General features: G+C 50.2%; 1 protein-coding gene across 1 annotated transcript in view; it reads right to left on the reverse strand.

Annotated features, from left to right (window-relative positions):
* Positions 1-303: 303 nt before the first annotated feature.
* Positions 304-14,071, reverse strand: part of STK40 (serine/threonine kinase 40) — a 32,506-nt gene continuing 18,738 nt past the window's right edge. The window contains exons 8-12 of the mRNA XM_025215866.1: positions 6,941-7,056; positions 4,555-4,699; positions 4,045-4,164; positions 3,290-3,374; positions 304-2,411 (exon numbers count right to left, since the gene is read on the reverse strand). Of these exons, the coding sequence (XP_025071651.1) occupies positions 2,193-2,411; positions 3,290-3,374; positions 4,045-4,164; positions 4,555-4,699; positions 6,941-7,056 (685 nt within the window). The 3' untranslated portion in view covers positions 304-2,192. The remainder of the gene's footprint in view (positions 2,412-3,289; positions 3,375-4,044; positions 4,165-4,554; positions 4,700-6,940; positions 7,057-14,071) is intronic.

Raw genomic sequence — 14,071 nt, forward strand, 5'->3', positions numbered from 1 at the left:
GGCCGGGCCCAAAGACAAGGGCGGGAGCCGCAGCAGCCCGGCCACAGCAGGAAACCCAGGGGACGTGGAGTCCCACCGTCCCCCGGCCGGGCTGAAGCCCCCGGGCCGCTGCCACGATCCCACCGCTACACCCTCCCTCTCCCCCTCCCGCGGGCCAGGCTGCCCCCACACCCTGCAGCCTCCCCCTGCCCAACCCTGCTCCCCAGGCTGGTAGACCCCCCATCTCCCAATCCCACCACACTGCCACCCCAAGGCCCCAGGGTAATGCCCAGCCCCACCAGACCCCAACAGAGAGGCAGGCACTGCAGGGAGGGAAGTGTTTATTGCGCTCGTCCATACAAAAATAGGTCTTTACACAAAGGGGCCCTCCCGGCCCCAGCCCGAGCGCGGCGGTATTGCTTCAAGTGGGGGGGCAGCCCCAGCTCCACGCCCCCACCCTCCCCACAACAATAAATAAGGCAAACAGGACTTCTCATCCCATCTGCCTGGCCCCCCCCTTAGTGTTCACAGGCCCCTACCCTGGCAGGTCTAAGGCAGCAGGACCCAGGCCAGTGGCCAGGCACAGGGCCAGGCACAAGAGGCCACTGACTGCAAGGACACGGGCTGCTGAGCCCCAGGAAGGCAGAGGCCAGGGCCCTACAGAGGCAGTAGGTGCCAGGGCCCTGGGGCAGGGACTGGAGAAACAGCCCCAGCCCCGGGGCTCGCAAGAAGCCTTTCCTGTAGGCAGCCCAACCACTGCACCCCAGTGCAAAGCTCGCCAGCCTCTGCCCATGTCACTGCTCCAGTGTGGCCTGGCCACACTCTCAACACCAGGGACCCTGGCTGTCAAAGCACTGCCTTCAAGCTGATCACGCTATTACTGGGGAGGGCAACATGCCAGTGGGTAACACAGCGCAGTCGGGGTCTGGGGTGCCACCTGCGGGAAGGAACATGCTTCTGGGATAGGCCAGGGCCTCGGCCCTGGCCCTGTGGTGAGAACAGTTTATCTGGCAAGACAGGCATCCAGTTCACAAAACGAGGCTCAGAAACAGTGTACCCTGTTCTCACCATGGTCCAGGGGCCAGATGTGGCACTGGGGACACCCCTCCACCCTGGCTCCAGGTGCATGCAGGCTGCCAAGTTCTCCTGCTAGGCCCAGAGGGCAGGTTGCACTGGCTGACAAGGAGGCCTCTTGTGCTGGGTCGAAACAGAGTATTCTGGGGAACTTGTTCACATTGTAACTCATATATTAGATCTGTACCACAATGAAGTGTGAAAACTAACTCAGAATTAATGCAAAATCGACTGCACCTCAGATAAGCTACTGAAAAAATAGATTAAATCATATATTGTGAAGCTAAAGGGGGGGGGGGGGGAAAAAAAAAAAAAAAAAAAAAAAATCGGTGAAAGTATGCACAGGGGAAGCAGCCAGAGTGGGCCTAAATGAGCTCTGCCAGACCTCCACGCACTGCGGATGAGAGCTTGGGCCATGGCTGCGATGGGCTGCAACGGCTGTTCTTGTCTCACTTGGTTCCTCTGACAAGAAAACAAGCTTCATCCTTAGCTGACCAAGGGCACATGGCTGTTAAATATTTGCATGCAGCTTGTTTCAGACCCTGTGGCACTGTGACCAGGACCCCGCAGAACAAGGAGGGTTAGACAAGAGTGTTCAAACCAGTGGGATGTTAAAAACAGAACAAAGGTTGGATGCAGAGGTGGGGGGGGAGTGGGAGGCTTCAAGAAGTTACTACTTCCATGAAACCCAGATAAAAATTAAGCTTATTCAAACCATATGGAGCAAATGCAATCAGCCACTCTCCATGTTACGCTACGCAGCCCACCACAGCGCGTGCGCCAGCAAGCCGCCTTCACCCTCGATCATCATCTCCTTTCCCCAGAGCTGCTGCTCGATCCGGAGGGCAGCGTGGTTACAAAGACAAGAGAGGTAGATTAAAAAGTCATGATCAAAAGCAATTAGTCATCGAGGCTTGGATTTAAAAACAAGGGTTCCAGAAGACACAGAGTCTGCTGCTTCCAAAACCAGCTTGTTCAGTCTTCTCCCTCTGACAGAGCGAGTGTGTGTCCCTTCGTAGAGCTTGGAGGAACTGCTACATTGCTCTCTCCCAGGGGACACGGGTATTGCTGTCGAGCTGTGGCAGGTGAGGCGAGCGGCAGACTGCAGGATGGTGCGTTGTGCTGTGGGCACAGGGCTGCTACTTCCGCAAGTATCTCTGGGCCAGGATGGCTGCGTCCAGAGGGTTCATGGGCTGGGCGTCGTGCCCCAGGCGCCGCACGGGCGGGATGTTCCCAAACTGCCGCTTCTGCAAGAAGCTCTTGCCCTCATGCAGCGTGTTCTTCTCCTCTGCCAGGAGCAGCTGCTGCCTCATGTAGTTCTCAAACTCGTACTGCGAGCACTCCTCTGTCACCTTCACCTGCAGCCAGGACAGACCCAGTCAGAGCCAGTTGGCACTGGTCACGCATGCTCGCAGCCTGACCCCTTAACACCCTCGCTGGCCTCGGCCTGCTACAGGACTTGCTCCAGGGTGAACACAAGGGGAGGCACTCACCCCTCCTTGGGCACTCACCACTGCTACAGACAGCCCCAGACTTGCAGCTGGTAGATGGGGGCCATCTGTATCAAAGAAGCCAGTGACACTTGCAGCTGGTTACCTGCAAGATGGCTCTTTGGTGGCTTCAGGCTGACTGATGCTTTTTCCAAGCCCAGCAAGAAGCTTGAGTAAGTGGTCAGTGCCGCTTCCCACATGTTGGGAAGAGGCCTGGCTAGCGTGCGCAGCAGGCCAGGGGCTGGCAGGCACGTGGGTTCCCTGCTCACAGCAAACAGGATGTTTATGCACTTGGCAGGTGATCCTAGAGATACTGCTGCCCTGTTGCCCCCCCCGCCCCATGCTCCCGCTCCCTCCAGGAAACAAGCTCAACTGCAGAAGCAGGAAAGCCACAAGGTCACCTGAATGTGCCCCCAAGCTGGCTGCTCCCTGGACGGGGCTGCACACAGTGCTGCTGTTGCGCCTGCAAGTGTGGTTCTCACCAGCTGCCCAGCTCATGCCTCCCACAGCCGTTAGCACAGATGCTGTGGGCTCAGCAGAGGGACAGGAGAAGGCAGGAGCTGCAGTGGAGCAGCAGCAGTACAAGAGGAAGGCGTTAGCCCTGGGACAGATTTGTGTGGGCCTTTGGAAGAGCTGCTGGGCATCAGCCTGCTCTCAACAGCTCCCCACTCACTTGTGCTGATCCATCACTTGCCACTCCCAACACCACTCCCACTCCCTTCCTCCCCCTGCCGCAGCATCCTCACCTCCTGGGGGTTCTCTGGGTTGGCCACCTGGTCATCAATGTCAGGCACCACTTGCAGAGGGCCATTGAGTGAGGACATGGACTGCCTGTGGGGAGAGAGAGCATGAACAATGCAGGACAGAACTTGTGCAGGGCTTGGCCCAGCTGCCATGCAGGGACTGCAGAATTAGCTTGCCAGGTGCATCCGGGGCACTGCGGCGCATAGGTGCAGCCTTGGCTGTGCTTCCGATGGGCTGCTTCAAACCCACAGCTAACTGTTGTTCTGACTTGAAGGAAGTTGTGTTACCAGCGCCCAGAGCTCTACACAGGATGTGGGATTCGTAGTCTGGCCTAGGTACAAGTGAAAATAGCCACCGCTCCAGAAGTCACCAAGCCCGACGGCTGACTCAGGCAGGGCATGACTGCATCCAGCTTGGGAGCCCTTGGCCTCAGATGCTGGGGTCACAGTGCTGGATAGTCAGTGCCTACTTGGCACAAACATCTGCTGGAACGGGCAGCCACATTGGGATGGGTGAGGGGTGTGCCCATTTTGACTGTGGCTCTGCAATCCCTGGAGAGGCACCTTCAATCTCACTCCTACCACCCTTCCCAGTCTGCTCTAGATCCAAGCTCTCCCACTCCAGGTCTCATGCCTGGTTTTGCTGAGCCGGACCTGGGGAGCTGCCGTTTCTGTGGCAACGTGTTCCTGTTTCATGTGGGAGATGTCCCTGACCACACAAGGATGCAGACTCCCTCTGGTGACCTAGGAGCACTTACCAGGACGCAATGATGGAGCTGAGCGATTCCAGCACCTCGGAGGCAGTCAGGCGCTGCTGCGGGTCCAGGACCAGCAGCTTCCGGATCAAGCACACAGTGTTTTCAGAAACCCGCCCATCTCTGTCAAGAGACACCACCATGAGGCTGAGAGGAAGGGCACCAGGGGTACGCAGCCAAGGCAAATGTGGATGTATAGCACAGGTGCTGCGGGGCCAAGCAGGGACAGGGATGGGTGGGATGCTGGGGGCATGCGACTGCTCTGACTGGTCAGAGCTGAGCAGCAGGCATTGCTCCATCCACCAATGCGTTCCCTATTCCTGTGCTGTGGCAGGGGAATGGAGGCAGACAGGTCAGGGCCGTGCTCATGCTGGATGAGGCACCTCAGCTCCACTCTCGTGCCTAGGAGAGCAGTGCCTGCTGGGCTCTGGCTCTGCACTGGGCTGAGGCCCTCCCACCCACCTGACATTGAGGAGCTGGAACCAAGGGCAAGGGCAGGGGTGCGGGACTCACTCAGGGATGGTGTACTCGGCAGCCTTGATCTTGCGGAAGAGCTCTTGAGGTATGCTGTCATAGAAGGGGAACTGGCCGTACAGCATGGTGAACAGCACCACGCCCAGGGCCCACATGTCACTGGGTTTCCCACGGTACGGCCGACCTGCAGAGGAAGGGGACAGACGTCACATGGAGCCTTTGCCCTTGGCAGCACTCAAGAGAAGGAACACAGCATCACATGTAGACCAGCCTCCAACAGCAAGCACGAGCATCAGAATCTAGCATTAGAGCCAGTCTGGCATTAAAGCAGCATGGGTAACACCCCACATCCTGCATCACAGTGCTGCCTTCACAAAGGTCCTTGACAAAGGGGCATACTCTGTGTGGAAGTGCAGTTCGGAGCTGGGGGTTCAGGAAGTCAGCCTGCTTCCCTGTGGTGGAAAGAACTATTTACAACAGGGTCTTGAGACGAGTGATGTGCAGGCTCCTGTGACCAGACACTAGGTGCCTTCCATGGAGCTCAGAGCCTGGCCTGTGTCTGTGCCCCAGCCCTGCAGCTTCCCATCCTGGGGGCACTCCCTCAGCCCTCATTCTTCTGGACACAGGTATGCAGTGCACTGGTTCCCAACCTTTTTTTGCTGCAATCCTAAATTGGCCACTGATAGGACCTCCCAACCCAGCACTGCAGGGGCTGCGGGGAGCAGAGTGCAGCAGTGGCCCAGGGACAGGGGAGCCGCCATTGCCCCCTTTGTGCACGGCAGCCCCGACCCTGGGCCATGCACATGAATGTGAATGTGTGTGAACCCTTCGTGACCCTACTGAGGAGGACCCCCCCCCCCCCCCGCCCCCCGCCCGCGGCCCCCCCCCCCCCCCCCAATTTGGGAACCAATGATTTAGGGCCTGGCAAGACTGAGCCCGGTGGTTTCTCTCTCCGGTCCCGTCTCCTTTAAATCTAATGCTGCAGATGCCTGAGAGGTTTCCCCACTGTCCCTAAGTGCTCACTGGTTAGTGTCTGCCCCCTGAAACAGTTGCATTTCAGTGGTGCTTATATGAGCATAAGGCAAAGCACTTGTGGATGTCAGAGACTGAAAAGGCTTCCTGCTACACAAGGCCAAAGCAGGGAGGAACATGGTAGCTTGTAATCATGAATCAGACTGAGGAGCATGAGCCTCAGACTGGCATGGTTTGGGCAGCAAGGATCCTGCCTTGAGCAGGGGGCCAGGCTAGATGTGACCTCCTGAGGGTCCTGCCATCCTGGCTCTGTTAGGATTTGAAGCGAGAAGCATGGGGAACAGGGGAGGAAACCCTGACAAAAAAAATTCTACCACTTGAGCAGCAATCTGCAGGAAGTCAGCTCATACCCCCTCCTCCCCATAGCCTCCACGTGAGAAGGCAAGCTCCAGGCTTCCTGCATCTGGCTCCGATACAACCCTGTCAAGATGCTGTGACTCAGCCTTCAGATGCGATCAGAAACACACGACTGCTGGAGTCTGATGTGACATGCATGGCCCAGTGCTCAGGGACCCCTCCCCTGTGCCCAGGCATGCTGGGAAGCCTCACACTGCAGCACTGGCCCACTACAGGACCCACCATGGGACTGGCGCTTTACACCTTTCACTGCACCACAACCTGGGATGAAGAGAAGGACTCCTGTGACTCACGGGAGAGTCCTTGCTACATTTGCACTCGTGCTCTGCCACACACAGCTCAGCATAGCACCTCCACCACTTCCTCCCCCCTACTCCTCTAGAAGTCATGTTCTGTGAGCCCAAGATTCATGCCATCTAGAAGATAGCTCCTTCCAGTGAGACCTACAACACTGATTCGTTGTGGCTTCCTTTTTTAGCTCCCCCTCACACAGGCACATTAGCAAGGCAGAAGGCAGACAGAGGGCGGCTTCTCTGTACTAGGATCAGTCTCCCAGAAACTCAATGAACATCTTGCTTGTGATCAAGTCTGCGAGTCAGCATGGGGCAAGGGCTGTCCAGACTCCAGTCCTGAATCTGGGGCAGGGTCCGGAGCCTGTGGCTGCTTTGGCCCCGGGGTAGGTATGTAGCCTGTGAAGCCACAGAGACCTCCAGTGGAAAAGAACTGAGAGAGGGAGAGCACAGGAGATGGTCCCCAAGGGAGTTATTGAAGAACAGACCCAAATGCTGCTTTATTCCCCTGCCTTAGTCCAAATTAGCTTTTGACTGGCAACAAACCCTAAAAATGATCTCTCCTTGCCCAACTCCCTCCCTGCTGGAAAAACAGACTCAATCGTACATCAGGACGCAAGGGGACTTCAAAGGCCTCTTACCAGAAGGAAGTGCTGCTTAGTAGTGAGAACATGTACAAATATTACAGAACACTAATGATGGGACAGGGGCTATGAGCTCCCACCAGGAGGGAAGGGGCTGCCTACCACTGAGCACGTCTGGGCTGATGTAGGCTGGGCTCCCTCGCTGATCTTTCAGCAGGTCGTCTTCACTCACGAGGTGCTTTCCAAGACAGAAGTTAGTTATGGTTATCCGGTGAGTCCTGTGGAGGATTACGATGTATTAGTGAGCAGGGAGGCAGGCCTGGAGCCAGCTTTGTGCTGCTCTCCAGGAACACTGTGCTGCTGAGCAGCAGCAGCTGTAACCCTGCCTGCCGGGGGAGATGAAATCCCAAAGTGCTAACGTGACTTGCGGTTCATAGTTTACAAGGTAGGGGGACCCTGTGCTGGCATTTAAAGTCTCCAAAGCTTTATGACCCTGAGGAAGTTGCAGTACTCTCGTTTGAGAAGTAATTCTCTCTGTTTCTCTCAACATGCCCCCCACTCCCCAGTCCTTTCTGTTTACCAGCACTCTGCTGCAATAGTCTTTCATGGCACAGACTTGCTGCCAGACTCTGTGGATATGCGAGGTACGGACAAAGTTGAATCAATTACCCAGAAAGAAGCCCTGCATTTATGTATTTCGTGGTAAAGGGAATTGGGAACTGTGGATACGTGCTTTTTTCACATGAAAATACCGCTATTTCCTACAGGACTGCCTGCTCTAACTGCTTTCACAAAGGGAAATTAATCACCTCTACGTTAAGCTTGCAATAATCAACTGAATATAAAATCTTAACATACAACTTGGAGGACAGAGCCCAGAGCCACTGCCAGGAAGATTATATCATCTTCTCCTTGGAAAGTGTTTTTAAACTGAGACGAGTCAAACAAAACCAAGTGTTGGTTGGAAAAGCCATGATGATTTTTAAAGAAAGTAAGATGTATTTGAGGAGCTCCCACAAGCCTCTGCTGTTAAGGGATGTGAAAAGCAGAGCATCAAGAGACATGCTGGGAAAGAAGAGAAACATCTAAGCAATGCAGTGTTCACACCCATGCAGAAGTGCTCAGGGTTGCCTCGTTTTATTTAGTCACTTAAAACTGATCTAATCTGTAATCACAGAACCCAGTTGCTGCACTTGCTCTTGAGGAAGACTGAGCTAGACATAGTTTTAGAGCATGCACGTGTTCCGGGGGGTGGTACCTTCCCCATTTTCATTCTGCCAGGAACATGACACGTGCAGTTTAAATGCCGGGGGCGGGGGAGAGAAGCAGGCAGCCCATCGCACTCCTCCAGTCAGCAGAGGAACAGAGTTTTTGCATCAGCATGTCAGGCACAGGAAGAGCACATCTGATCAGCCCCAAGCCACTGGTCCTCCCCCGTGAGTCTATTCAGAAATACCTCCCATCCTTTCCAATGATTCGTGGCTTTAGAGGATACAGCAAACTTCTCTCTCACCACAGCTGACTTTTGTTGCTTTTAAAACTCACTGTTTTAGCAGAGCACAAACTAGCCATGTGTTGGCCCAAGCAGTTTTGTGCATCTGAAGGCTGGTGTGCGGCCAAATGCCTTTCCCTGCAGGCTACTGAGGGGCCCTTGCACAGCCATGACTAACAGTCTGATGCTCCACTCCATCTTTTGCCTGGAGCAGGAGGCAAATACTGCAACTCCTTCTGACCGCTTCTCTTCCCACTAGGCAGGACCCTGATCCTAAGCCGGAGGTCAAAGGTTTCTCCTCTGCCAGATGTGAGCATTAAACACTGCAAGCTAACATAGGAATCTCTGAAAGCCATCAACGGTTGCAGCAGAAACAGACAACCCACTCTTGGGAGCAAAAGCCTCTTTTTGCCTTCCAGGAGGCACTGGGGTCACTGTGGGCAGGTACTCCCAAGCAGATGCTTTCTCCTGGGAGCCAGCGTTATAGGATTGCTGGAGCCGAGTTAAGACTTTACATTCCCACAGCCTCTCTCCATCTCTCACACCCTTCAGCCCCTTAACAGACTGGCAAAAACCTAAGCAAACAAGAGAAATTCCTCTAGGACACTGACAACAATCCAGGATGCTGCGGGTAAACACTGCTGCAGCTTCAGCACAAACGAGGAACTGCATTTGAGACCAGCATATCCACAGCCTTTGAAAGGACATTTATGCCACAGAAGAGCAAGCAGGATAATGTGTCAACCAATGTCACTGGCTTGCCAAGGCCACTCTGAGAAGTCTCTGAACTCTCCTATAAGCCGATTCCAGCGGATACAACAGACTGCCTTCCTGAGATGGAGCTGAGCAACCAACTTGGCAGTCTGACCATTCAGGAAAGACCTGCCCAAGCCAGTGAGGTCCCAAGTGATGACAAAATGCATGCACATCCCACTGCTACCACGTGCTGTTAGGTTGTAACCTTTCCCCATGCCTTGTAACTAGTTAATTATTCAGGGAAGGAACTGTGCTTTCCAGCTTGTCTGTAAAGTGACTTATTCATGCTGGAAATTAGTTCATTATAAGTCAATAAGTTAGAACTTGTATCAGTTCAACTAATGGGAACAAGGAAAATATTTTCAGCACTGATGAAGAGAACCAGATAGAAAGGCTATATTTAGATTAGTAAATATTTTACTACAAGCTGTTACACAGTATTGACTGTCAGTGATTTGATTTTCTTAGTAATTACAGTACAGATTGCAGCACCGGGAGTTCATTTAGCATGAAGGGAATTTAAGTATACGAGCAGTGGTGCTCGACACAGCTCAGTTGTAAAACACTGGATTTTGCTCTTCTAGGTTCCACAGACAGCTTTGGGAAAGCCATGGACTCGCATGGTTCCTGTCCACATCCCAGTGTGTACACAAAATGGGGTAAAGGGGTCCAACTACCCATCTCAAAGGAATGTTGATGCTTTCATTCTAAAGCCACAGCCTCTGAGACTAGAGACTTGAGACTATCTTTCAGGCTTCTCTGCCATTTTCATAGTAAAGTGTCCCACTCTATGTTAAGGTGGCAATGCACCATCTCTAGCAATCACTAAAGATGCACGTTAATAGCCCACTAAAAAATAACCATGACGACTTATTTTTGGATGGAAGCAGGAGTCCAAACTTGTCCATATTCAACAATGTTCTCCTCTGGTTTGGAAGTTCATTACAAAGCGAGTTTATGGAGCTGTTAAGTCAGTGTTTCATATCAATGAAACCAGCTGTACAAACAGGAAACTGAAAACTAAAAATGCTTGGAAAATCTCACTGGGCGTCTTGAAAATAAAAGGGCATTAGACACTATTACAATGCAAAAAAACCAGGCAGCTCCAAATCATCATAGAGCGAGTCACCTCCAGGTAAGGACAGTTATTATGAAACCCAGGCTGACCAAAAGGCCAAGAGTGCAAAACAGCCAAAGTGTGCAGGTGCAGTGCATGTCATTCCTGGAACGACTTGTTAAAGCACTTTAATCTGATAATCCACAGGACAGTGTCCTATGTTGACTGCACAGGCCCCAAGATACCAAGTGTTCTGCAGTACTGGCACATGAAAACCTCCAGGATGAGCGGTTAGATTGTGTACAGGCTGAGATGCAACTGTTGTTATTTCCAAACCAAAACCTAAGAGCAATTGGGAGTCTAAAACTGGATAAAGTTGCTACCATTGTATTTCAAGAGGTGGAGAAGGTGGCCTGGATGGCCAAACATGCAGGAAGCCCTAAGGAAAGGAAGGGAATCATCTGACACCTACAGCTGGAAGGCCATGTGAGAGGAACACAGCGAGGCACCCAAAGGTTCACTCACTGCAAGTCTTACACACTCTTTGTAAAGTGTATGTGAGCACAGGCAGAAGCTCACTGGACACATGCTCAGGTATACAGCTCCTGTTAGACCCACTCAGTTTAAGCTCCAGCTAACCAGCTAAGTTTACTCTGCTTCAGACAACAAATAGGCTGAGGGCAGGCAGCAAGTCTGATGTCCTCCAGGATAAATTGGAGACCCTCCATTTCCCGCAGAACATTTTTTCATTTTCTCTCCACTGCTGTATCACTAGTGACCAGCTTCTCCAGTCTGACTGCAGAGAAATGACGGCTGCATCCCATCAAGGAAATCATTCCCATCCAAAAGGAATGGGGGTGGGGGGTGGTAAACTGAGATTTGCGTCAGCACCATTTGCTTTGTATGAGTCACGGTTCAGCTATGACCTTTTGGCTGATGCCATGCGTTTTTTCCTTTTCTAGGAACTTACTCCTGGGGATGGTGGGGCTGTGTGCCCTGATGCTTCTGGGAAGGTGGTTCTCCATTGTCATTTCACTAACAATAGGAGGGCCAGAGTCTGCCCCGTGTCCAATGCACACCGCAAGAGGGGATCCCGCTCTTCTGTTCATAGAAGAGAAAGTGGAAGCCTGGTTGCAGTTGGTTATCAGAAGTGTTAACTGCAAGGTCTTTTCTACCTTCCAACCCCTGACTGGCAGCCTAGATGGGGCCAAGTGCAGGGTCAGGTCCCAGGAGTTTAAGCAACTCCACAATATCAGGCAAGAAGCAGCAGCCTGAAGTTGATGGCTTCAGAGAAAGAATAGAACAAAAATAGGCCTTGCCTCTGTGCAGCAAGATAAAATGGGGAACAGCAACTGATGTCTAGGTCACAGGGAGGGGAGCTTGAAGCCAGCCATCTGGAGGTGGGTTCTTGAAGTACCTGAACGATGGTTTCTGGAAGGATCACTTGGAAGGACCTCAGTCTGGCTGACCAGAGTGACAATGGCAAGAAGCATGACTGCAATAAGGACAGGATCAGCCTACAGGTTATTTAGTGGATCTTGCTCCCTACACATAGAGAGACGTCACTGTACTGACCACGTTTTGATTGTGAATCACATCCAGGCAAGGACAGTCATTATGATATCCACACTGACCTAAACGCCAAGAGTGCACAACAGCTGAAGCATGCAGGTGCAGTGCATATCATTCCTAGAACTGCTCGTTAAAGAGCACAAGTCTGCCTTATACATTCAAATGATAAAATAGTCCTCAGGTGCAGCAAGAGGCAGAGGTGAGTTTTCAGGTCTCAGTTTGAGCTTGGGGTCAGTAACTACCAAAAACCTGCCCAACTGTTAAACAGAGCATGCTTTGTTAATGAAGCTGGGTGTTTATGAAAACTAAAAGCCAGGTTCGGAGGTACTCTGTGCTGCAGGTGGATCTTGCGTCAAAGCAGCGCCGAGCTTCTTATGCCCTACTGTAAAGGAAACCTGTATTCACCTGTGAGGATGAGCAGAGCTTACAGTTATGCTGGTCTGAATCACAGAACAGGGATTCTTCCATGAGTGTTGCAGTTTAGCATCCAGATATCCAAGCCCTTGCAAACACAAAGGTGCTCTGAGCACGTCCCAGCATTTATGCTGGCTTATTTTGTTTTAGTAAAAAAAAAAAAAAAAAAAAAAAAAAAAAAAAAAAAAAAAAAAAAAAAAAAAAAAAAAAAAAAAAAAAAAAAAAAAAAAAAAAAAAAAAAAAAAAAAAAAAAAAAAAAAAAAAAAAAAAAAAAAAAAAAAAAAAAAAAAAAAAAAAAAAAAAAAAAAAAAAAAAAAAAAAAAAAAAAAAAAAAAAAAAAAAAAAAAAAAAAAAAAAAAAAAAAAAAAAAAAAAAAAAAAAAAAAAAAAAAAAAAAAAAAAAAAAAAAAAAAAAAAAAAAAAAAAAAAAAAAAAAAAAAAAAAAAAAAAAAAAAAAAAAAAAAAAAAAAAAAAAAAAAAAAAAAAAAAAAAAAAAAAAAAAAAAAAAAAAAAAAAAAAAAAAAAAAAAAAAAAAAAAAAAAAAAAAAAAAAAAAAAAAAAAAAAAAAAAAAAAAAAAAAAAAAAAAAAAAAAAAAAAAAAAAAAAAAAAAAAAAAAAAAAAAAAAAAAAAAAAAAAAAAAAAAAAAAAAAAAAATAAAAAAAAAAAAATCAGAAAACCCCAAAGACAATGCCACTTGCATACAACTAGAGCTCACTTCTATTCCATTCTCCCCAAGGTCCTACTAAGAAGAACCATTCTCCAGTATACTCTCCTGCCACTTGCCAACCAGCAAAAGTGAAGTTGTTTGCTATGCTGCCTTTGCTAGACAACTTTTACAGATTTGTAACTTTGAGGCCAGCAAGAACCATTATGATAATCTACTCTGATCTCCTCTACAGCACAGTGACAGGCCATCCACAAGAGCTATCCTGCATTTGAGAAAGTAAGAAAATAATCCTTCCTCACCTAGCACAGAGGATGAGACTTCTGCTGAATTTCCTGGGGAAGCTTCAGAATCTGATCCCTTAGCCTGAGTGGCAGTATGCTCAAGGTATGTGAATGTGAGGCATTAACACCAGAAACAGAAAGGTCATCTACAGTAACTGTGCCACTGGTAACACCCCTGGCCAAGGTAATGGACAGTAAGAAGTTTCTGGCTCAACTCCATCTAGAATTAGGAAATGAAATTTGGTCATCACTTGGTTTCAAATGCCATTGCTTCCCCTGTATAAACTCTGCTCTGAAGCACTGCCATGGTGCACGACTGTGATGGATCAGCAGCTGTATAAGCAAGGTGCAATACTATTGACACTGCATACGACCTGGTCAGTGGGTGAAATTGGTGTGCGCTGGGTTACAAGATATCCTGTATGATCAAATGATAGTTCTAGCTTAATAAAGGCTGTGGGAAAAGGCAAGGAAACACCATGATAACTGCAGATAAAGAACTTCCTAGTAAACAAGGGGTGGGGGAGCATTACAGGGCAAGGACATATTCCCAGACCAGGGGTCTGCCAGTGCTGGTAGCTAGAAGATCAAAGGACACAAACCAGTTTAAAAGCCTTTCTTTGGGTGGGGTGGGGGAGAGCTGTTTGTAGTGAGAACAGACACACAGGTCCCGGGAGAGCAGCAGAAGTGTGAAAGCACCAGGGTCTTCCCTGCACCCTAGGGAACTGTACATCTTAGGAGACAGGCATGTGCACAGAGTGGTGTGTTGTTTTAATATTGTTTTCTCTTAAACACATCTCTTCTCCTACTTCCCTCCAAGGAGGCTGAACACCCGAGCCACTGCCCCTACAGAAACAAAGCAGCAGGCACTGGAGTGGCTCAGATCTGCTGAAGCAAATCATGTTAGAGGGCTGCAGCCAGAGTCCAGGTCCAGAGAGCAAGAATCAGGTAATTCCACCCCAGGACCTTGTAGGAGGAGGGGGGGCAATGGGAGGGTTTACTCAGTGCCCTACAGTTGGCTTTGTAATGGTGACTAGCGAGTCCCAAGGCACAG

Source organism: Alligator sinensis, unplaced genomic scaffold (assembly GCF_000455745.1).
Source record: "Alligator sinensis unplaced genomic scaffold, ASM45574v1 scaffold964_1, whole genome shotgun sequence".
In the NCBI taxonomy this organism is placed as follows: Eukaryota; Metazoa; Chordata; order Crocodylia; family Alligatoridae; genus Alligator; species Alligator sinensis.